Genomic DNA, 22,760 nt, shown 5'->3' on the forward strand with positions numbered 1-22,760 from the left:
TCAAGTGGGGTTGCACTTAATCACCAAAGTATCTGGGATTGAATCAAAATTTCCAAAATTTTGAGACTTCAAACAGAAACACGAAGTTTTGCACATTTCGACTTCAACGTTGTGTTTTTGCTTTGGCCCAACTGAAATTTCATCGCAATTTTAAACCATGCCAGCAATTAGTCCACATACAGCACCTAAATAGTACATGTCAAGCAACAGTACCCTATTGCAGCTGAGAGAGTCATCAACAAGCTATCACCAGGGTAACATTTGTGCATTTTGATGGTGCCAAAAAATAGTGAAAGTTCTTCTTTCATTTTCTTTGTTTCCTTTTAAGTGGGGTTTGGCTGGGTTGGGGTTTGAATGTGAAATGGAAGTTACTGACATAAGCATGAGCTTCGAACTGTTTGAGCCTTCAAAGTTATGACATCAAGTTCTTTCTAGAGCTGCCCCTCAAGGCAGCATCAAAGGTGCACACCCTCTGAACTTCAACTAGAGAGGAATAAAGCAGAACACTAGATATAATTAGCTGGCTCAAGTTACTAAGTCATAATCAGACTATAAGTAACATGTCATATCTCATTGACCAGATTTGGCAACTTCTTCTCTTGAATAAAAATTCAATTTCTGCTAGTGAACAACAATAGAATGATTCGATCTTGTTTCCATTGCTTTCCAGCAGATAACTAATCTTACATAGAACATGACTATTTAAGCAGCAGTAGCCAAAACATGCAGGAGAACTTGTCCTTGTTTAGTCATTGCAGGAATAAAGACCTTTTAGTTATTTTAGCTATAGTTTAGGATGAAGATGGACCAGAATTCGTTTATGTTTTTGTTACAGTTTAGCCCATTACCTTAGAAAAAACTTTGTGGATGTGTCGATAGGAAACAAAAATTGGACATAAATGTGCAACGCATGTTATAATGGATGCGTCTAGAGTTTCCCTAGTAAAGTCAAGTTAAGCTGGCTTGTCAACATAACCCAGTAAATAAGTTGAGACATAGAATCAACATTACTGTTCATATCTATAGCTGTATTGCAATCCCTAAAAAGGACCATGATTACAAAAATATGTAGGTTCTGATATTCAATCAATAAAAGATCAGTAGGCCAGTTAGGTTCAGGCAGTGTAAAAGCCTAAAACATATAAAATTATTGAAAGATATGTAGGCAAGTGAGATCTTCTCAGGGTCAGTAAAGTTTTTGGATTTATTCCAAGGCTCACAAAATTTAGATGAATAAGCAGGATAAACAGTTAGATGCCAACACCCCAAACTGCAGGTAAAAAAGGATTAAGCTTCAAATACATTCACAAGCAGGTGGTTCCAATCATGTCTTCTAAATTTTCTCCCTTCTTCCTTTTCTTTTCTTCCCTCTTTTTTTTTTTTTTTTGGGTAGGGGGGGGGGGGGGTGGGGAGGGCTGAAATAGAATAGAGTTTGGGGTGGTAGTGTTTTAGAACAAAGGAAATTTCATTACTGCATAATGCTACTCTGGTGTAGCCTTGGAGGATATCACGGCAAGACTAATTCTGAAAGAGAAATTTATTGCATCTAAAATTAGAAAACTTGCAACAGTGATGCTGATAGCTGAAGATGGAAGGTGAAGGTTCCATATCTTGAGGGCTAGGCAGTTGGTCATGTTATTCAATGCTTGCTGCACTGGTGTGGAATCCTATAATTGATTCATTTAAGAAAATGATTTTATATCTTGTATTTTATTTACTTAAAGTATTATTCATAAGCAAATACCCCATAGCTGAATCCAATAAATAGAGTTAAGAAGTCAAATTTCAAAAGGGAAAATGGTCAACTTCCTAATTCAAGAGCAAAAACTGGTCACCAGGAAGTGGAATGTTCAACTTTCTAATTAAGGGATTTTTCTCAAATACAGAAATTTCATAAATCTTAATATGGTGAAACATTGCTAGAAACCATAAGTGAGGTAAAATAGGCCTTTGTTTTGGTATCTAAAGATACATTTTCATTTAGGGCAATATTGATAGAATTTTTGCATGCCAAGTAGGGTTTAAACGGAGCATAACTCTTTCAAATGTTTGAGATCAACTAGATCAGTGAAGAAACAGCATCTTGGGAACTCTGGCATCAAAAAGTAACCTTTTACCATCAATTCCAGAAGAATGACGTCATGAATAATGTACTCAATATCATGTAACCCTACTTTAGAATAAGACAATAGCATGGAAAACGCACCTATGAAAAAAATTTATTTCTCCTAGAAACATACTAGAAGTCAACAAACATGGAATTTATGAACAATCATGATCATAGGAATATTGATCAGCATTTGAGAGTATGGGCCTCTATGAGAGTAATTTAAGTCAAAATACTATCCCTTCATTTCCTCGTTGACATAATTAGGGTTTGTTCCACATCATGATTTTAGGGAAAAGGTCTTCCTTTACTTTTCTATTATCATGTAGTCCTGAAAATGTTGTCCTTTAACAATTCAGATGATAATATGTATCAGATATATTTATTTTATTGTTCTTAGTGCTTCAAGCACACTCAAATTTAGAGAAAAACCAACAGCCTTTTTTGGCAGGGATGTTTTCCTGTGTCTATGTGTTTTTGTTTTCCCTGAAGAGGGTGTTAGAAAATACAAGGAAAAGAAACTGTGAAACCAAAATTGGAAGAAAAAAAATGGAAGAAACTTTGAAGTTTGCCAATAATACCTCAGGTCGCTCAGCATTGAAAGGTGGAATTCCTGTTATAAGCTCAAATAAGATTATTCCCACTGACCACCAGTCTGCAGCATAACCTGCAGGAATGCCCAGGGATGTAACTTCATCTGTCCAGTATACTTGGAAACTACCGGAGTGCAGATTTTGTCCAAACCATGCTCAGTTCCAAGAAGAATTTCTGGAGCCAAATAATCAGGTGTGCCAACAGCTGATTTGTGATTTGTCTCCTCTGTTTGTTGAGAATTTTCGATAGAAGTATGCAGGTCACTAGTACTGAATAAAGTTGTTCCATTTGTTCCAGATCCAGACAAATCAACCGTGCTATTCATCAGGCCAATCTTTGATAGTCCAAAGTCTGTCAGCTGGTAAGATATAACACAATCAGGCAATATCAATGACATGAATTGTGAATAAAATTAATGTCTGCACTCTACCCCCACTATGTAACTTATGTAAGAAGCTGGACAAGAACACAATAACTTATGCCATGAAAATGCTTCATCCACATTTATAATTGCCTTAAGATCTAAAACCTAGTGGGCAAGCCTTGGCACTATTGCAGTCTGTCGGTCATGAATTGCGAGTTCAAAACATGGAAACAGACTCTCCTGCAAATCATGGGGTGAAGCTGCAGACCTCCCAGACACTGCCATAGCAGGAGCTTTGTGTACTGGGACACTGTATATGTTTGATCAGGGCCAGTTTATATTATCAATATTAAGTAATGAAGAAGGAAAGAATTAAACAGTGAAATTGTTCCAGAGCATACAACAGCAACATTAGCATTGTTTAAGCACGTTAATTGAAAATTCAGCATGTTTATGTTTTGTATGCTAGACCTTGATGTGCCCATCATGCGCAATCAATATGTTGTCTGGCTTCAAATCACGATGGACAATTCCCAGAGAATGTAGATATTCTAAAGCAAGAACCTGTACAAAGCATAATTACAATAAGGCCAAAAGAAAATAAGCATACTGCCAATAAAAAAAGTTATGAACAAACCAGTTCGGCTATATATATGCCAGCTAGATCCTCCTCCAAAGAACCAACATTTCTTAGCAACGAATACAGATCACCTCCATTGAGGTACTCCATAACCAGATATAGATTGTCACTGCAGGTGAATGAATAGAAAAACCGGACCTACAGGATCACCATTTAAACATCAATAACCGTTTACCATGTTAATCTTAGTAGACAAATTCGACCATCTCGCTCCAAAGAACCAAATGTTCAAGATGGGTGTGGAAAGCAGCATGTTACCACATAACTGTTTATGTCATGAAATCGCCTTTAAATTTTTAAAGGGAAAAAATTGCTTGTTTCTAGAAGGTGCGAATACATAAGAAATGGAGGGCAAAGAAAAAAATTGAGAGTTACCACAAAGGGATTCCGAGCCGCAATTAATATGTTACGCTCCGCTAATATTCTCTCAATGTCATTTTTCCGTAACATATCCAATTTCTTGAGTACCTGCAAACATTAGCCAATTTAGATCCCCTTAGAAATCTAAATATTGCTAATAAACAAATTCCAATAATCAAAGCCCCAGAAAAAAATCAAATGACCAGTAGAAAGCATGGCCTTTATTGATTTCAAAAGAGAAAGAGATAATCTCAGCATATCTATGAACAAAGAACCAATAATTATTTTTATCGGCTTGCGAGCTGTTCCGCTTCCTCCACCACATTAGTTAGTCAGAATCTGCCCTCCTAAAGCTGAAGGAAGCCTTGAAATCAATGTATCTGCTATTACAGTACCACTAGGTTATTGAAGCTAGTCCAGAAAATTGCCTCCAAGCACAATTCTATATGAGTTAATTGGGTGCGCTCCCACCTTCTGAAATCTAACTCTATCTGGACTGTCCCCACCCCCCACCCCCCACCACCCCCCCCCCCCCTTTTCTAACCCTTCTTGGGTTTCAAGGAAGTTGCTCCAGTTCAAACCCCTTGCCCTTCCAGCAATCTCCACTCTTATCTTGAAAGGCTCCTTCATCTCCTTCTAGCTTGACCCTTGGCATCCACTGGAAATTCTCTACAACCACTTTGTGCTCTGCTTCGTCCATGACTCTGCATCCCCAAATTCACCACCCTCTTCATCTATAATGGCACCTAGTTTCCCCCTTCCCTTCAAGTCAAAGACAGATTTGGACCTCCCATTCCCCTCCCCCCACCCCAAACACCTTCACTCCCACCCCCATGATAGAACTATTTGGCTCAGAACAACTTCCTTTGTTTGGAACCTCATCCGTTCCCCAGCTCACACTATCCCTTGATTCCCTTTGGTGTGGTTCAAAGATCACCACCGCCATTCTTTCACCCTCTAGAGATCGCTCAACCTTTCACCCCTGCATCCAGTCAACCTAAGCCGCACCCTCTGTTGGAACGGTACGGGAGACGTGGATCATCTCTTCTTCTCCTACCCCTTTTGCAATTCCCTCTGGAGAAAAATCTTGTCGTCCATCTGGCCTTGCTCTAGGTTTGGCCAAGATTGGTTGTGGATCTTGAGATCCTTTCCTAGCTCTTGCTTTTGTGATATCATCAGTAAGATGGTCTTTGGTGCTGCCATCCACCACTTATGGTGGCAGTGTAACCTTAGGAGATGGACTTCCAACTCTAGATCCTTGGACACGATTTTGAACGCTATCTACTTTGATTGATCTGGTAGATTCCACTTGCTTACCCACCCCATTGTTTGGACACCCCAAGGAACAGGTTTATTGTTGTTACCTGAGGTCATACTTCCTCTTTCCAACCTACTAGATAAAGACTGCTCCCTGCCCTCTCCTCTTCCCCCCCTTGTATTTTCTTTCTTTGCCCTTAGTGGTTTTTAATAATGACAACTTATTCATCTAGGGAAAAAAAAAAGGGTGACATAAATCATGGTTCCTACTTCCTACAGCATGAAGGAAATTTCACCCTTGTTTTCCCTTTGAAGGAACCCAATACACTCTTAATTAAATGTTTTAACAATTTTGACATATACCATCTTGTTTTTGGAAACCAATCCCAAGAAAATGAAGGACTTCATTAGCATGATCACCTATTGGATCATCTTGAAACAAGCTGCTGAAGGGTGCAATGCAAGGTTCAAGATTTTAGTTATAACTGGGATTACAACACTGAAGAAAACCAAAATATAACCCACATGCCATATCATCTCAACTATTTTAAAGAGTCAAGATCACAATATGCTGCCAATTTTTGACATGTTGGTCAAAATTTTGAGGCATGACGCAAAGTGGCTTAGAAGTGAGAAGTCAAAGAAAGAGGACCAAACAATTCTTGTTTCTTGGGCAAGCCAAACCATTAATAGTTATTGAATGAAAATCTCCAGAATTTCAGCCATTGTGATTCCTTAGGGGGAAGAAGAAAAAAAAGCTCTAGAATTTCACCCAAAATGAAAGAACAAAACTGAATTGTTTGCAGATCATTTGACACCAAACTCAGCCAATCTGATAATTAATGCCTACTTAACAGCAATAAGTCCTGAATCAGCAAATTAAGAAAAGGCAAGGGAATTCACATCATAAATCCTAGCAAATCCCCAGAAAAGCCTTGTATTTGTGCAAGAAGAGCGATCTGGTGGAAGGTCAGTCAATATGAAAGCTTCAACGCTTGAGCAGACATTATCAGAACACAGGGATTGCTTTAGTTGAAAGCCACAGCACATTTGGGACCTGAGAGACAAGTAAAAGAAAATCTACATTCAAAGGAGGAAAGGAGAATGGAGAAGTAGGAAAGGAATGTGAGTTTGTGGGAGATTTAAGTGTGTCTAAGAGTACCTAAAGAGTTGAAACTATCCAGATGGGTCAATTGTGCCTTGTTAGACTTTATCTTGGGATAGACCTTAGGTTTCTAATTTTTCGGTTTATTGATGTAATAGGCCTAATTTAGAAGCCCATAAAATGGGGATAACGGGGATACAAGATTGTGATGCTTAAAATTTATAATTTCCATTTCAGCTATATGTTCTTTTCAAGGTCCCTAGGTTTACAGTATTTATCTTGCCATTTATGCTTGGACCCACATTTATCACCTAACTACAACCATGAACATACCTGGAGGTTCTAGAACTCTACAGCAAGCTGGATATATAGTTATACATGAAAAACTTACAAAGCATCTCTTTTGCATTCAATAGAAAGACAGGAATTTTGAAAAGTTTTGGAGTAGTTGGCAAGAGACATCAGAGGTGATACTAATGGGGGTGTGGGAAGCAACAAAGGTTTCCCTATATACTAGACTGGTGAAGTCAAATTTAGGCTGTAGCTGTACAGAGTTTTACAACACCGCGTAACAACCCAGTCAGCAAAATCATTGGAAAAAATGTCAATTCAGAAAGAATGAGTTAAGACTTTTTTTTTTTTTGGATGAATAAAAAAATTCATCATCAAAGGAAAAGATACAAGAGCACAATGGAAAAGCCCATGCAACGTGAGCCACAGGGCTCAACTATCAAGCAATGAAAGAGGAAACAAGCCTAGCAACCACCTATGAGAAAAGAAAATGGGGTTGGGGGGAGGATACAGGAGCCAAAGGCAAGGAGCTACAAGAATAAAAGCACAAACAAGCAATAGAAGGAACCAAGAAGAACAAAAAAACTAAGGCCAGTAGGCCAAGACAACACAAGAAGAGACAAGTGTTTTCAGCTTTCCTTGTTCTTCTTCTTTGAGGGATAGAGCTCCATGACGAAATCTTGGTCGAGACAGTGACGTCCTCTAGTAGACCTACTACTTTGCCGATGGATATGGAGATGGGGGGGGGGGAAGGGCTTCAAAAAAGGAAGATTCCTCAAGCTCAGAAATGCCAAAGGCGCCGACCAAGGACAGGTCAAGCCCCAGAATTGGGGAAGGGGTGAAGGAAGAGATGGACCAACTAGGGGGAGCTAGGACAAGGGAGCAAGGGTTGGGAGGAGAGAGGTGGGCCAGGACCAATGAGGATAGGGAGGAGGTTCTAAGGAGGCTGGGGGCCAAGAGGTGCAACATAAGGCCTGCAAATTCAGGGGTGGAAAGAAGGGGGGGGGGAGAGAAGTTAATGGGCTGAGAATGGTGGGACCAAAAGGAGAAGGATGGCCCGGCATAGTGGGGCTGAGGCTTTTGGGCTCGGTTAGCAATAGCAGAGGATGGGTTTGAAAAAATTGGGGGGGGGGGGGGGGGGGGCTACAAGGTTAGGGCTTGGACTGGTTCAAAGGGGTTGGTCCAAAGTGGAGTAGAGAGAGACGGGCCCAAGTGAGAAGAGGAGAAGGACAATTGAGAGGGGACCGCAAAGGGAGTTTTGTGAGAACGAAAAGAGAGGGCTAGGGAGGGGGGAGAGCCAAGAATAGAGGGAAGCAAAGGGGTGAAGGGATCTCTGGTAGTGAGATTAGAGGGCTGCAGGCTGCACTCGGCGGAGGAACAGAGGCGGCAAGCAAGAGGAAGAGATGCGGAGATTGCAATTGGTTAGGGTTCAAGCACAGGTGTGGTGAGTCAAGCAGAGCAATGTTTAAGGAGGGACAGCAAACATGAGGGGGAGAAAAGTGGTTGACCAATTGAGCTCTTCCCGACGATTCACCACCGGGAAAGCTTTGATGGTGACAGAGGCAATGAGGAGAACGGCAGCAGCAGCGCTGAGGGGGATGGACAATGCTAGGCAAAGAGATATCAACAAGCCGGTTAGAGGAAGGAAAGAAGGATTGGTTTGTTGGAGGGGGGGAGGAGCACTAGTAGTGATTGCAGAGGAGAGGGATATTTTTGAAGCAGAGTACTTGGTTGAAACCATGGCCACTTTCTTCCCTAACCAAAACCAAAGAGGGCAACAGGAAGAAGCAGGGACCTTCACGCATATTTGAGAAAACGACAGTCGATCCTGCCTGAAGGTTCTAGCATCCATATGGAGAGGTTCTCCATGCAGCAATTGTTATTGAAGGGAAGAAGATTCTCTCTTCCAAGGGGCATATCAAGATGGTTCAACAGCACCATCAGCTCTAACCGAATGAGAGGACAAGAGTATGGTAGGAAGAAGCAACACAAGGAGTGAGAGACAAAACCTAAGTGAAGGAGCATCACCATGACAATTGCATAAGGACTTGCTTTGGGAGGTGTTTCTTCTTCTTCTTCTTCTTCTTCTTCTTCTTCTTCTTCTTCACGATGACGGAGGTTATACAATAGTGTAGGTGAAAGATTTATGAATATGGACAAGAGAATGACCTATTACATCCTCTAAAAACCTTATCACCTGAAGGCACCATGCTATAAAGAGGCAGAATCACAGTATGCCAATGACCAGTTAAGAGTATGTTCTTTTGAAGGATCACATCATTTTTCACTCCTCACTTCTGTTTTCACGTTTACTTGAGTTCACATTTTCCATATTTTATTTGAAAGGATCCATATAGTTGATCCATGTTTGTCAAGGCGGCAAGGCAAAAAGCGGCTGGGGCTCCGCTTAGGCGATTAGGGGACAAAGCGGCACCTTGGTGGCAAAAAGGAGACCAAAGAGGTTGGGTGAAATTTTTTCAATACAACTACTTTTAAACTACTCTTCAATACAACTACTTTCCATAATAAGCTAAACGAACATTCAATAATCACATTCATCCAAAAAAAGTAGATCTTATTATTTTGATTTCCAAGTAATTGTCTATTTAATGATTCATTGATTCTCAATGTTGAGTATGGCTCATGCTTCAAATTCTATTGCCAACGGACACGGGGGGCCCACCTTAGCCTACCAAGGTCCCATGTCACTTTGGGCCTCAAAATTCCTTTGCAGTTTGGGCCTCAATTCCGAAGTGACTAACTATTAAATTTATATATGGCTTTGTAGAATAAATTTTTATTTAAAAAATAAAATTAAGAAAAAAATATTATGTACAAAATGTCAAAAAAGTGGCTACTTTAGCGTTTAGGTGGTAATAAGGCGCACAAGGCGACAAAGCAGTAGCGACTAGGCGAAAAACACAAAAAAAACAGCACATCAATTAAGCGGTTCAAAACAAGGTGGTTGATGGGATAAGATTTCTTCTTGTTGTAGTCAAGAGTCAAGGCCATGTTGTCATTTGTAAGTCATACCAAAAGAAGTGTACAATTAAAGGCAAGATCATCCAGAGTGATGATTCAACTGTGCCTCCAATGGCGCTAGCAGCAAGAAATAGCACCAAGGATGGTTTCTTGGCCCTTCAAACAAAGTTGATCTTACACAAAAAATAAAGCAAGATTCCCATTAAGGATAAAGGAACACATGACTAAGAAGGATTTGAGACATGGAGACAAAGATTTGGGTCTTGGAAGAGAAAGCAAAGGGTTACTCAAAGATGGTTTTTAAAATAAGCCCAAGTAGATTTTATGGGTATCTTGAACTATGATGCAGAAGAAAAATTAGCTGGACAGCCATACTAAGATAAAGTTATCTACATTACCCATTATTAATATGGCATGAGGAGGGGCTGATCTGGCAAATCCGACTGCTGGCTAGAACAGAAAAGAAAAATAAAATATAGAGAAGACCACACCTAAATGGCTACCTGGAGTCTGAAAAGGCTGTTAAAGACTAAAGATCACTAAAGGCTAAACCTGGTTTCATGAACACTGCACAGATTTGGAAGTTGAGGCTATGTTCAAAGTGATGACCTAAAAGAACTAAAAAGAAATTTTCAGCAATGCTTCGGCCTTGAGTTGCCACGAGCTAACTCCCAAATATCCATGCAGCCTCTAGATAACTAAGAGTACAGCTAACCCAGCCCTGATAAGGTTAAAAACAGAAAATTAGCACTAAAGGACTTAAGGACCACCACATGCACTCAAAATAGAAAACCAGATTTTCTATGAACTCTCTTACAATAAAAGAAAGAAAAAAATATTGGAGCAAATATAAAAATTCAACCAGAGTCTGCTAAAGATGTGTGCTAGTTATTTGAAAAGAACAACCAGCTAAACATCCAAAACTTTTTTTTTGGGGGGGTTTTAAAAAAGGAATAATAATATAAAACACTAAATAAATGCATTAAGAAAAAAAGAAATAATAATAATAAAGAAATGAATGACTAAACAACACTTAAAGTAATTTTTGGAAAGCTTATAGCAAACATGAAAAGGGAAAAAGAAAGAAGAAGAGTGACCTACACACCATGATTAAAAATCAACCCTCCACATATAAATAAAAACGTTTTGACATGTGAAAACCTTCTCAGTATTCATTCTTTTGGATGTAGGAACAATAATCAGACCAGATACAGTTGCTGTCATATTGAATGCTTGATGAAAAAGGATGATTTTTTTTTTTTAATTGAATGATTTTACATTCTTAGGCCTTGGTTTATTTTTAAGATGTGGTATATTTTGGACCGTAACTGTTGAATACAGTGCAAATAACAAATAGGAAAAAAGTACTAATGCAAAAGCAGCCTCAAACCAGGGAAGACCAGTTTGAGATCGCTTGCATACTCCGTCAACACAATACGGAAGACAAATTAACTGACTGGAACTTCTATGGCTTTTCTTTTCCATTACATATGACAGAAGATCACAAAGGATAAGAAGAAAGGCATAATGAAGGGGGTAGAGGATCAGATCTCTTCACTCAGGCTACGTCAGCCCATCCTCCTCTTGCCCAGGAACTCTTATGTTTCTCATTGTAACCTTATCTCTCAGCTACAATTACATGTCTTTTCTCTTTAATCTCTATCCTTCTCTGCTTTGCCTCATACTCGTACTTCTCTAATAGCCTAATTAAAAAGCAACTCAATCCCAATCTAATTGAGAAACAAAATAAATCTAGAAAAGGAAACAACTAATTTATAAAATCTATAAAATAGAAACTTCCTATAAAAAGTAGCTGCTGTGCATCAAAAAGGAAACAACCTACTCAAGGAAAATATGGCTCTGAAACCACTCATGTGAATGGTACCATGAAAAGTGGTTGTTCTTTTCCTCTTCATATTTCAATCCACATCAGATGATGATACAATGAAAAAGCGGCAAGCACTTCAATGCACCAATGAGACGTAAGTTTGTAATGTTGTACACTACCACACTCATTCACGACCATTATTTAATCACAGAAGGAGCTGCCTCATCTAAGATTATAATAAAAAGTGGAGGACAAGAAAAGAGGATACACATGATTACGTGACAGAGTTCACCTTTATTGCAAAAAGATCTCCTGTAGTTCTCTTTCGAGCAAGAAAGACTTTCCCAAAAGCACCCTGGCTGATTGGTTTCAGTATTTCAAAGTCATCAATCTTTGTTCTGTGAGAGGAATGTAAAGGAGTTGATCGTGCACTACTCTGTGATGCAGTATCTGCTGCAAATCCAAAACCTTCTTTACACTTGCTTTCACTTCTGGCCCTCTTTCCATCAATTGACTCACAAGCTAGTAGATATTTTTCCCTGAGTATGATTTTCACAGGGTTAAAAGGGAGTTCAGAATCAACAAAGGGCTTCTTCAAACATGTCAAAACAAATGTTCCGGCATTAGTCAATTCCAAGAATTACCTAATAAGGTTCTCTATTCGGCTCCCAAATGTGTCAATTACAAGAGCTTTCACCTTGCTATGCTGTAAACTATCCTGTAAATCTTCCATGCATGCAAGCATATATTCACAGGCTCCTTCTTTTGCAAGATCTGCGCCAGCCACACACCGAGAAATGTCTGCAAGCTCAGTCATCTGCAAATTAAAGTAATAAAGTTTCAGATATTAGCACAGGCAAACTCCTCAAGTATGGTGTAGAATATGGGCGTTCACATTGGAAGGTCAAACAATTAGTAACAACAAACCATATAATTTACATATACATCCCCTGAATCTGAGGCATCACATAATTACAAACATGTTGATTGGGTTTTGGATAGTTACTCATGTCCCCAACTTTCAATCCATAAAACTTCAAATTTCACGTTAGGCTCCCTACTCACTTGACATAACCTTAGCAGCAAACCCTGGTTCTACCATCTTGACCTTAGTTTTGACCCAGAAAACCCTGATATGATCCAAAGCTTATCACCTGTTGACCCCAGATTCTAGATATTGATCCTAGTTGGTCTCCTACCAATTTAGGACTACATCAAGTGGTATCAGATGTAGATCGGGAGAAGAAACCATCCCTCCCTATCTCATCCTTCACCTTCTTGAACTTTGGGTTGTATTAGCAATGATAGGAGCTCATATTTCCAACAATGAGTTGCATAAGTTACACTGTGAACTGGCTGATAGTCAATAGAAGTATGAAACCAGAGCTGAGGCCAGGTTTGAGAGGCTTGAAGCCAGAACTGAAGATGTGAAGCTAAATCTGAAAATTTGTTGAGGAGATTCTTTCTCCTTTGAGAAGTCCTAACAAGCAAGTTGAAGCAAGGACATCTAATCCAACTCCTTTATTTCATCCTTCATGAATTGACGGTACATCTTAAGGACTTCTGATCCAGTTGTACCTCGGGATTTACCTGGCAATTTCCTAATAAAGGCTATCGGATCAACGTTGAGATTCCAGAGTTGGGTGGTAAGAAGAGGCCAAAGAATTTTCTTGTCAGCTCACAGATGTCCAAAATATCTTTGCTTACAAATCATTTATGGAGAAGGTGTGTGAACTCATCTTCACAGAGCCATGGGGGATGTGTCTTCCTAGTGGGAGGATTTACTACACTCAACGCGGATCAGATGACTCGCATGATGCAGATCTTGAATAAAAAAATTCATTTCTCTTAATTATAAGAAGGAAGGTTGGTTCAATCAGGTAACTTTTAAATAAACCAAACCAACTTTAACTTATTGAACCACTAGTTCAACCAAATTACATAAAGGACTAAAGGAAAAACCAAAGTATGGAGCTACTACCACTGTACAATTACTATCACTACTTAAGAGTACTATGACTTCTCGGACTTCTTGTCGATCTAGGTCTTCATATCTGCATCAACCTCTCCCTTGATCCAAGTGGTATCCCCCAATTCAATTGTTGAATGCCTAGAATTTCATCTAACCAACTTTTGATGGCAAGACCAAAATTTCAAATGTCACAATTCAGCAATCAGTTTCAACCCGTTCAGATAAATTACCCTCTCCTGTATTTAAAAACTTGATCCCAGCAGACCTCACAATAGGCTAATCCCCAGATTCCAACTTCATAAAACCCTAATTTTACCCTACCCAAATAGGCTGGTTGATACAAGATCACATGCAATTGGCCCCTAGTTATCCTTTCAACCTTGATCTACATCACAGAGATCTAGCTGTGATGGTAGGTCCCACAGGCAAAGGTAGAGGTGCAAGGGTGCTGGCAATGGCAGGGATAGTGACACTAGGCAGAGGCCAAAAAGGTCATAGGGATGGATAGTGGAGGTGATCGATGGAGACAGTGCTGTTCATTGTCAACGATCAGCAATGTTTAGCAAGAAGAAACATGCATAGTGCATATTCAATCAACCATGCTAAAAAAGGAAGTGAGATTAAAGCCACGATGGCAGCAATTAAGAGAAACGTTCCGCGGAAAAAGAAAAAAAAAAGAAACTCAAAAAGGATTAAGCTCTGATATCAAGTTGAGAAGAGAAGTACCAGAGAATGCTTTAGCTTGTCAATATTGAGATAGTCCTTCAATATTTATAGACCAAAGACCAATTACAAATATGGCATTCATAGCAAGGGCTCAGTCACAATACAGTCAGAGTCCTTAACCTCGCAGACATTGAGTCTAGATAGTTAAACCTCATCCTGAATCAAAAGGCATTGCCTGGATTCTAGTAATGAAGCAAGATAATCCTATTGACCTCACAGGACCATCCATCACGGTGAGTGAAGCAAGCAAGCCAAAGTAGAAGAAAATATAAGGTATCCCAGAGGTGACAAGTTTCTTCACCAGGCAAAATGATATGGAATAAGTTTGCTTTCTACCAGTCACTTCCACTGTGGACACACTACTGTGAGATTCATGAATACCATTTGGATGCATGTGATGGAAACCCAATCTTTTAGGTTTAGGGTTCCTAGGATGGTCTCTCCCTAAAATTAAGGGTTTGCCCAAAATCTTCCAGCAAATAAATCAAAATTTTTATGGGATGCCCATAAGTTTCCAAGAAAGTTGTGGGAACCTCTTAGGAAGGATATAGGTTTCTCTGATCTAGATGGGAATTAGGGGAAAGACTAGGAAACAAATTTGAGATCCTATGGGATGATAGGGAAAAGTTAGGGTTTTAACAAATGCTAACAGGTGGAAACTTTGGAGGGGAAACAGTTCAACTTGTGGGATGGGATGGGATAGGGTTGTGAAGATCTTGGGCAATTTTTCTTTCCTTCTTTATTTCTGTCTTTTCTTCTTCCTTTCTTCTCTTTTCCTTTTCTTTTCTTTCTTTTCTATTTTCTGTTTCTGCCGCAAGTCAGTAGAGAAAGAGAGAAGGGGCCGAGAGGGGAAGAAAGGGGTCGGGACGCAAGGTAGAGAGGGGATCCTTGCTTCCGCAAGGAAGATGGGGAGGGGCTGGGGAAGGCCTGTGGGGGTGAGGGGAGGGCTGCGGAGAGGCTGCAATGGGAGGGGGGATTTCTAGGGCCTCCGCAAGAAGGTCAAGGGGCTGGCGATGGGTGCGATGGGTTTGGGAGGTGAAGGGGAGGGCTGCGGTAGAGAAAGGAGGTGGGGAGGGGATGGGGGCTTGCTTTACTTACATGGGAGATGCTGTAGTGGCTTGTAGTTGCTGGAGACTGGAAGAAAAGTGTAGAGCTTGAAGAAGATGCAGATATTGAAGAAGAACTCTCAATCTTTACTCAACCGTGGCGCCCTCAACAAGGCCAGGATCCTTAACTCAATTCTTGTTCAGATAATCAAACTTGAAACTTACAATGAAAAATATTAGGCTATTTATACCCAACTAAAGACTCAAATCTAATTGGGAATCCTTTATAACTTAGGATCTCCCTTACAATTAATCTTAGCCACACAATTAAAAACTTTAATTGAACTAAACAACTAATGGGATCTTCTTGAGGACAGATTCCTCGTAAGACACTAAGACTCCCACATAAAGAAAAGGAACTCTTCTTGTAAATAAAGACCTTATAAGAGTCCTTTAAAGAAAACTCCTAATGATTCAAGGACTCAGCTCTGACTCAAAAGAAGAACTTTAAACTAAACAAGAATCTTGAAAATTAAGAAACAAAATTCTGAAATTTAGCTCCAGCAGATATTTAGGGCTGGAATAGACCAAAATACCCCTCTACGATGGTTCGGCCAGCCTTAGGTGCGCCACTTTGGAGTGGCCATGGGGCCCTCTCCCGGGTTTCAGTCAGGGGTTGAACTCTTGTTCACATCAGCATGTCAAGACAAAAACAAGGTCTATGGGTTGTGGGTTGGCAGTTCATCCTCAAGTATTCATGCTCCAGGCAAATTCTATTCATTTGGCTAGTCATCTACCTACTAGTTACTAACTTACTATGATTTGGGCTGCAGTCACCAAGTATGATTCACCACTGAGGTTTTGCCTTTTCACATAAAATTTCATCATTTTGATGGAGCAATCAAGATATTATTCAGGGCCAAAGATATTTAGTTAAGTTTTCTAGATGAGAGCTTGAAACCCATAGTGTTACTCTCAGAAACATGACTTGGCATGCATTTATTATCAGAAAAGCTAATGGAAGCAGACAACTGGATTCAAGAGTTGAATCGCTACCCTGGACAACTCACCTGCTGTACATCTTCTGGCTCAGAGGGATTGTTGTGTTCTAACCAGAACAAGTCAAAATGGTTTGCCCTTGGTGTATTAGTGGAGGATAATGAAGTGACACTTCCATTAGATGACAGAGCACCATAGCCAAATTTTAGACCAAATTGACCCTTCAAATAACTGGAAGTAGAAAGATGAGAATCATCGATACAAGCTGTGTCCATCTCATGGAGATCTTCGAACATCCCTTCCACTCCTTTGTTATGCCACTCAATTATTTTGGGAGAATGACCTTCTGATCCAATAAAGGAGCTTGTAGTTTGCAGTCTTAAAATATCAGGGCTGTTATGGGATGGATTAATATTCGTACTGCATGAATCAACAATTTGTTCTAATATCTCTGCAAGCTTTGAGAGGCGCTCATCTATATCCAAAAATTTTAAATCACACTTATCTGCATACGCACATATGTAGGAATGTGATTCCAAATGTGAAGTTGGAACAGCTTCTTCACAAATCCTACATATAACTGAATCAGGTTCATCACAAGACTGCTGTCGCTCATGAAGTGAACTGGAACTGGATTCATGATTTTGAGTTAAACTGTCATCAATTTTATGGAACTGTTGAATGGCATCCGATTCATACGAGGAGAAAATTTTCACTCTTCGAGGAGCTATGCTGCATGGATCAGATTCCAACATGCTACTTTTACTTGAATGGACATCAATCTGTGGATTTTGAGGTAATGACTTCCTTAATAAGGCAGCGGGCTCTTTGGGAGTTTTATCACTGTCATCCGATTGTTCTTCATGTCCAGAACAAGTCATCTCAGGGATAGTATGTACCTTATCCTCTCCCTGCAATTGATGCTTGTTACTGTCCTTTTTCAAAGTGCTCCCTGTAACAAATTGTGAGCTGCCTGCTTTGGGTACCCACTGCATTTCAACATCAGGAACACTATCGAAACATTGCTTAAGTCTATGAAAAGAATCCTCATCTATTGGCTCACTATCTTTCTGTAACTGCAACAACCTTGTGCAGCGAGTCAAAATGAAAAGCATACGTGTAAAGAGCTGCTTTAGTAATCCTGCTTCATGACTCTGCCTTTTCTCAGCAAGATCCTGCACTATCTCTTCACACTTTGTACGGAACTCACACGAGGTCATCTCAACACATTTTACGGAAAGAATCAGAAGGTCCTCCATTATTTTATACCCTTTTGGAGATGATGACCCCTTCCTCTCTAGAATATCCACGAGATCTGCTGCAAAATTACCCAGCTCCACATTCACCACTTCTTTTGCAGTATCAAATGTTGAACGCAGAGATCCCAAAAGCTCCTGAATATCAATTCAGACCAAATAATGAGGAAATTGAATGTAATATTAATAAGAAATTGGTGTATTTGAGTCTCAATGTTCTGAGGAAAATAATGCATAAGCCAATTAACAAGTTAGAAATACCTTCAAATCAGAATAGCTGTGGGCTCGGGGATGAGCAGGTGGTCGAATACCACCTTTTGGCCCCAATTCATGGGAAAAGCTTTTTAGACCTTTTGGTAGTTTTCTTGTGGATATGATTTCTGTCGATGAATACTTTCCAGCCAAATATTTCTGGTCTGTGCGATGTTTTCCCACAGAAACTTCCTTATCAAGTGAGTTATGAGCTGGATAGTTGACCTGACAAATTGGAGGCAGGCAATGAATAATACTTTCAAACACTAGCTAGCTTACAACCTTTGTAATATATCATGGGGTAACTCCTGATTTGTAAAAGTGAAAACAAGCTTACCTCAGCATTTTGAGAAATATCATTAAATGCTTGACTAGAATCCCTGGTGAGATATGAACTGAACCATCTAGAAATCTTACTGCCTTTATAATGTCCTGTAAAGTTTAGACAACCAGATGTCACCCAAATTTTTTATTTTAAGGAATAATAAAGCACTGCTGGTAAAAAACTAAGTACATCCAAGAATGTCAAGAAGCCTAACACATGCCACACTGGAAGAGGCTGTGAGTCAAACAGTAAATGATCAGACTAACATGTCTTTCTGACTACATCAACCAGACCACCAACAGTAAAAATTCACACAAATTTACCCTCATCAAAAGAAGAAAAACGACAACACCATCTGGTGCACCAGAGTGGAGCAAAAAGCCTAAAGAACTAATGGCATATCTAATTTGCAAATTTGCAATAGGTGAAGAGGAGGTGGCCGACGGTTCCTCTGCAGTAGCCACACTTGGGGAAGTTGAGACCTTCCAGGTGATTTTATATCTAAAGATGTTCAGACCAAGGCTGTTGGGAAAGAATTTAGAAAAGATTGAACAACTTACCATGAAGGTCCAAACCCTTCCCATTCATCTTTGAAATGAAAACCAACAGAAGTAGATCAGTAAATGAAGCTGGCAACTCTAATTCAACATTCACCAACTCCAACTTGAATCCTAAGGTCTAAAATATTGCTGTCTGCGATGAAGTTGAACACTTCAGATTCTCTCTCCTATGGAATACTAAGAGAAGACAAAGGAACATCAATTGAGCAAATGGTACCATGGACAAATACTTTTTCAAGGATGAGACAGGGTGATTTAGTTGGCACTTCCCCAAAAAAAATAATGATAATAATTCAGGTAGGATAATATATTTAGGTATCCCAAGTTTCCAACTACATGTCCTAAATTATGAGAGAATCCTTCGTGGATCTGTAATTTCATTTTGCACAAAAGCAAGACCTACCTCTATCAAATAACCTAAAATCTACGGTTATCACTATGGTGATAGATCTCACGAGATCTGTAATTTCATTTCGCATAAAAGCAAGACTTACCTCTATCAAATAACCTAAATCTGTGGTTATCACTATGTTGGGAGATCTCACCGAGATCTCGCTTTTTTGGTGAATCGAGATGAGATGGGAGGCGAGCCTTGCAAAATGGCCATGAGATCTCGCCCCTATATCTCAGGAGATGGCAAGATACCCTTTTTCTAGTTGAACCAAGTGATTAGGGGGTTTTAAAACACCAAATCTCATATGAGCCTCTCTCTTGCTGATATCTCACCCAATTTGCTGGAAAGTTGAGTTTTGGCTGGAATTCTTGGGGGATTCAGCTGGATTTCAACTTCCAATCACCTTTAACACATTTACAACGTCAAATTAGCATCATTCAAGCCCATTTCGACTGGACCTAACAAAGGTAAGATTTTCCCACAAATTTTAATTTTTTCAAATAGCATGTTCTACAATCGGTGTGTGAGTGTAGTGTAAATATATGTTGATCCACTAGCTTTGATCTACACTTTCTTAGAAACAAATCTAATTTTCTGTTATTAATTTATTTTTTGAATTTTTGTATTTAAAAAAATAAAATTTTAAACAAAATATTGAAAAATACTTATGATGAGTGTGATTCTAACTTATGTAGGATTACACTGAGAGGGCTACAACCCCATGTTGTCATATTTTGATTATCATGCTTGCTGTATTTTATTTATTTTTTATTTATTTCAGATTTAAATAATTAAATAAAATAGTTATGAAAAATAATATTTTATAAAAAAAATTTATCTTTTTGTTTTTTAAATGATGCTTATGTTATGTAGTTTATTTTAAAAACACAAACATGTCTGTTTGAGCATTGTTTGAAAGTTATCTTAAAACAAAGTGTGTGTTTGTTGTTTTATAAATTGTTTTTACATGTTTTTCATTATCTAAAAACTATTATAATGTTATTTGGGAAAATTCATGCATATACTTGAGTGTTGTAGCTTAAATGGAAACTAGTGGGAGTGACACTGGTAGTGGGGCCCAGGACATTGCTTAACATGGGGATCCATTGACTGCTAACAAGAAAAAATCTTGATGCAAGTATTGCCTCAAGACCTTGAATTCTGGTGGTTTAACCAAATCAAAGTAACACTATTGGCCACAAAGATGTTGTCAAGTGTCACAAAGTTCCTTATGAAGTGCAACAAGCAATTACAACAACTTTACGAGGGGGGGGGGAAGGATGAGAGGGCACAAAAGCAAAGGAAATTTGAGGATACAATGCTGCAAAGACATTTTGTTGATGTTGATGAGGAGTCAAACAACGATGAGGAGAGGAGGAAGAGACTAGGTATTGAGTCACAGTCCAAATGGACACAGATGAAGGCTATAATGGAAGCTAGCAGATAATCCTTACAATTTGAGAATCTGAGGCACTATGAACAGACAAGAGGAGCATGCGGTTCGGGGTCAAGGCCGTCCATGCCACCTAGACATAGTTTTCACGGAAGTGGGGGAAGTGAGAGGACTGAAAGGAGGAGGAAGACTGCACATTACGATGCCACATGTGACCAAAACCCTTCCCTCTTAAGGCATCAAGTCACCTATCAAAGAAGCATCCCATATATGTTTACTGGAGGTAAAGAAGGCAGCAGGGAGGAGGAAGCTAGGTTGGCGATCAGCAAATTCATGCTCTACAATAACATTGCAGCCAATGTAGTCAACACACCATACTACCGAGAGATGATCAATGCAGTTGCTATGGCAGGTGTAGGGGTTAAAGGCCCAACAACTTGGGAAGTGATGAATAAATATTTACCAAAGCTGAAGAAGGAGGTGGAGGAATACATTGGTTCATTGAAGGAATGATGGGCAACATATGGTGTTACTATGATGGCTAATAGATGTACTGGTCCTACTAGACAGTCCATCATTAATTTCATGGTGAACTGCAATGGAAAGGCAGCCTTTCTTAAGTCAATCGATGCCTCAGATAAACTCAAAGACGCTGACTACCTTTACAAGCTTCTTAGGCAAGTGGTCCTCGGGGTAAGGCCAAGCAACATGTCCAAGTTGTCACGGATAACAATGCTAACTTCAAGAAAGCTGGTGAATGTTAATGAAGAAGAAGAGAAGCATGATCCATCTCATTTGGACACCATATGCAGCACGCTCGATTGATCTCATGTTGAAGGACTTCGGGAAGAGGAAGTTGATCGCTGGAGTGGTTGAGAGGGCGAGAAGGGTAAAAAATTATATTTATAACCATGGTTATGTGCTGAAGAAGATGAGGAACTACTATAAAGGTGATCTAGTCAGACCTATATTGACTAGATTTGCCACCAACCACAAGGCTCTGAAAAGCTTCCACAAGAAAGTGGTGGGCCTTCGGCACATGTTTGCAAGTGAGGAGTGGTTTAGTTGGCATGGATCTAGCCATCCTGATGCAGTAGCAGTCTAACGAACCATTACTGATGATTCCTTCTGGAGGCAACTGAATAAAACGGTGGGCATTTTTTAGCCTATTGTGTTTTTTTTAAGGATGGTGAATTCGGAGAAGTAGCCCACATGTATGCTGCCCTCCATCAAATGAAGGATTTGGTTAGTTTTGTTGCCCCTTCCTCCTTCAAATCCTACTAAAGGAGCATCTAGGATTGATGGGAGTTGCACTTGATGCATCCTTTGCACTTGTTTGGTGAGAGTCACTTTTAAGTCTCTAAGTTTTTGTTGTATACTTTAATTTACATTGTTATAAACAAGTAAACAACTAATTCACTAACAAAAATTTTTATTTCCACAAATACAAGCTTACCGCCTTAACCCAAAATACCACTACAAGAATGATCTGGGGCTTAATGTAAGGTTGATGAATGCGGTGTAAGACGTGGTGGAGAAACTTGTGCCAGATCCATCATGCAGGGGACAATTAATTGAGAGGTGACAACTTATTTAATTGTTTCTTCAACTTCTTGCAATAATTGAACAGTTGGTGTACAGATCAAGGAGTTTAGGGATGCCTCTGGGAGTTTTGGAAAGTCTTCTGCAATTGCAACTAGGCATAAAACTGATCTTGAGAAGTAGTCAATTACTATAAGTGATAAGTCCATAAGACTATAACCTATAAGATATATAACTTAATAACTTATACGTATTAAGTATTAAGATTTATTATATAACATAACTTAATAACATATAAGTATTAAGTATTAAGATTTACTTGCCTAATGCATTCTTATATTTGGTTATGCAGCTTGATTGGTGGGTGTTATATAGATCTAATTCGTGAAATCTCAGGGACATAGCAATTAAGGTTCTCTCACAGACTTGCTCATCCTCTAGTTACGAAAAGAACTGGAGCACCTTCTCACTCATATAGTAAGGTACGGAATAGATTGGGGAGCAAGAGGCTGGAGGACTTAGTGTATGTGCATTATAACATGAGGTTGAGAGTAGGGCATGTACAAGATGGTATAGATGACGAAGGTCAGGAACTAATCAAGTTGACTGACATATCCCACGAGCCCCTCGCAGAGGATGAGGAGGATGATGTCATATATCAATGGGTTACCGATTAGGGTGGCCCAATGTTGGATGGGCTAGGAGGGCAATTGGATGCTACTATTGATGTTGTTATGGGCCTAGATGTTGTGGCTAAGCGCATGTCT

General features: G+C 39.5%; 1 protein-coding gene across 1 annotated transcript in view; it reads right to left on the bottom strand.

Annotated features, from left to right (window-relative positions):
* LOC149014740 (Protein kinase superfamily protein) overlaps positions 1–22,760 on the bottom strand; it is a 39,569-nt gene that overhangs the window by 12,331 nt on the left and 4,478 nt on the right. The window contains exons 2-11 of the mRNA XM_089157215.1: positions 18,117–18,211; positions 17,789–18,004; positions 16,343–17,665; positions 12,173–12,345; positions 11,821–12,067; positions 4,081–4,173; positions 3,703–3,843; positions 3,537–3,629; positions 2,852–3,059; positions 2,689–2,774 (exon numbers count right to left, since the gene is read on the bottom strand). Coding sequence (XP_089013341.1) covers positions 2,689–2,774; positions 2,852–3,059; positions 3,537–3,629; positions 3,703–3,843; positions 4,081–4,173; positions 11,821–12,067; positions 12,173–12,345; positions 16,343–17,665; positions 17,789–18,004; positions 18,117–18,211 — 2,675 coding nt within the window. The remainder of the gene's footprint in view (positions 1–2,688; positions 2,775–2,851; positions 3,060–3,536; positions 3,630–3,702; positions 3,844–4,080; positions 4,174–11,820; positions 12,068–12,172; positions 12,346–16,342; positions 17,666–17,788; positions 18,005–18,116; positions 18,212–22,760) is intronic.

This window comes from Hakea prostrata, chromosome 5, assembly GCF_041222555.1.
Source record: "Hakea prostrata isolate BN-2017 chromosome 5, UWA_Hpros_2, whole genome shotgun sequence".
NCBI lineage: Eukaryota > Viridiplantae > Streptophyta > Magnoliopsida > Proteales > Proteaceae > Hakea > Hakea prostrata.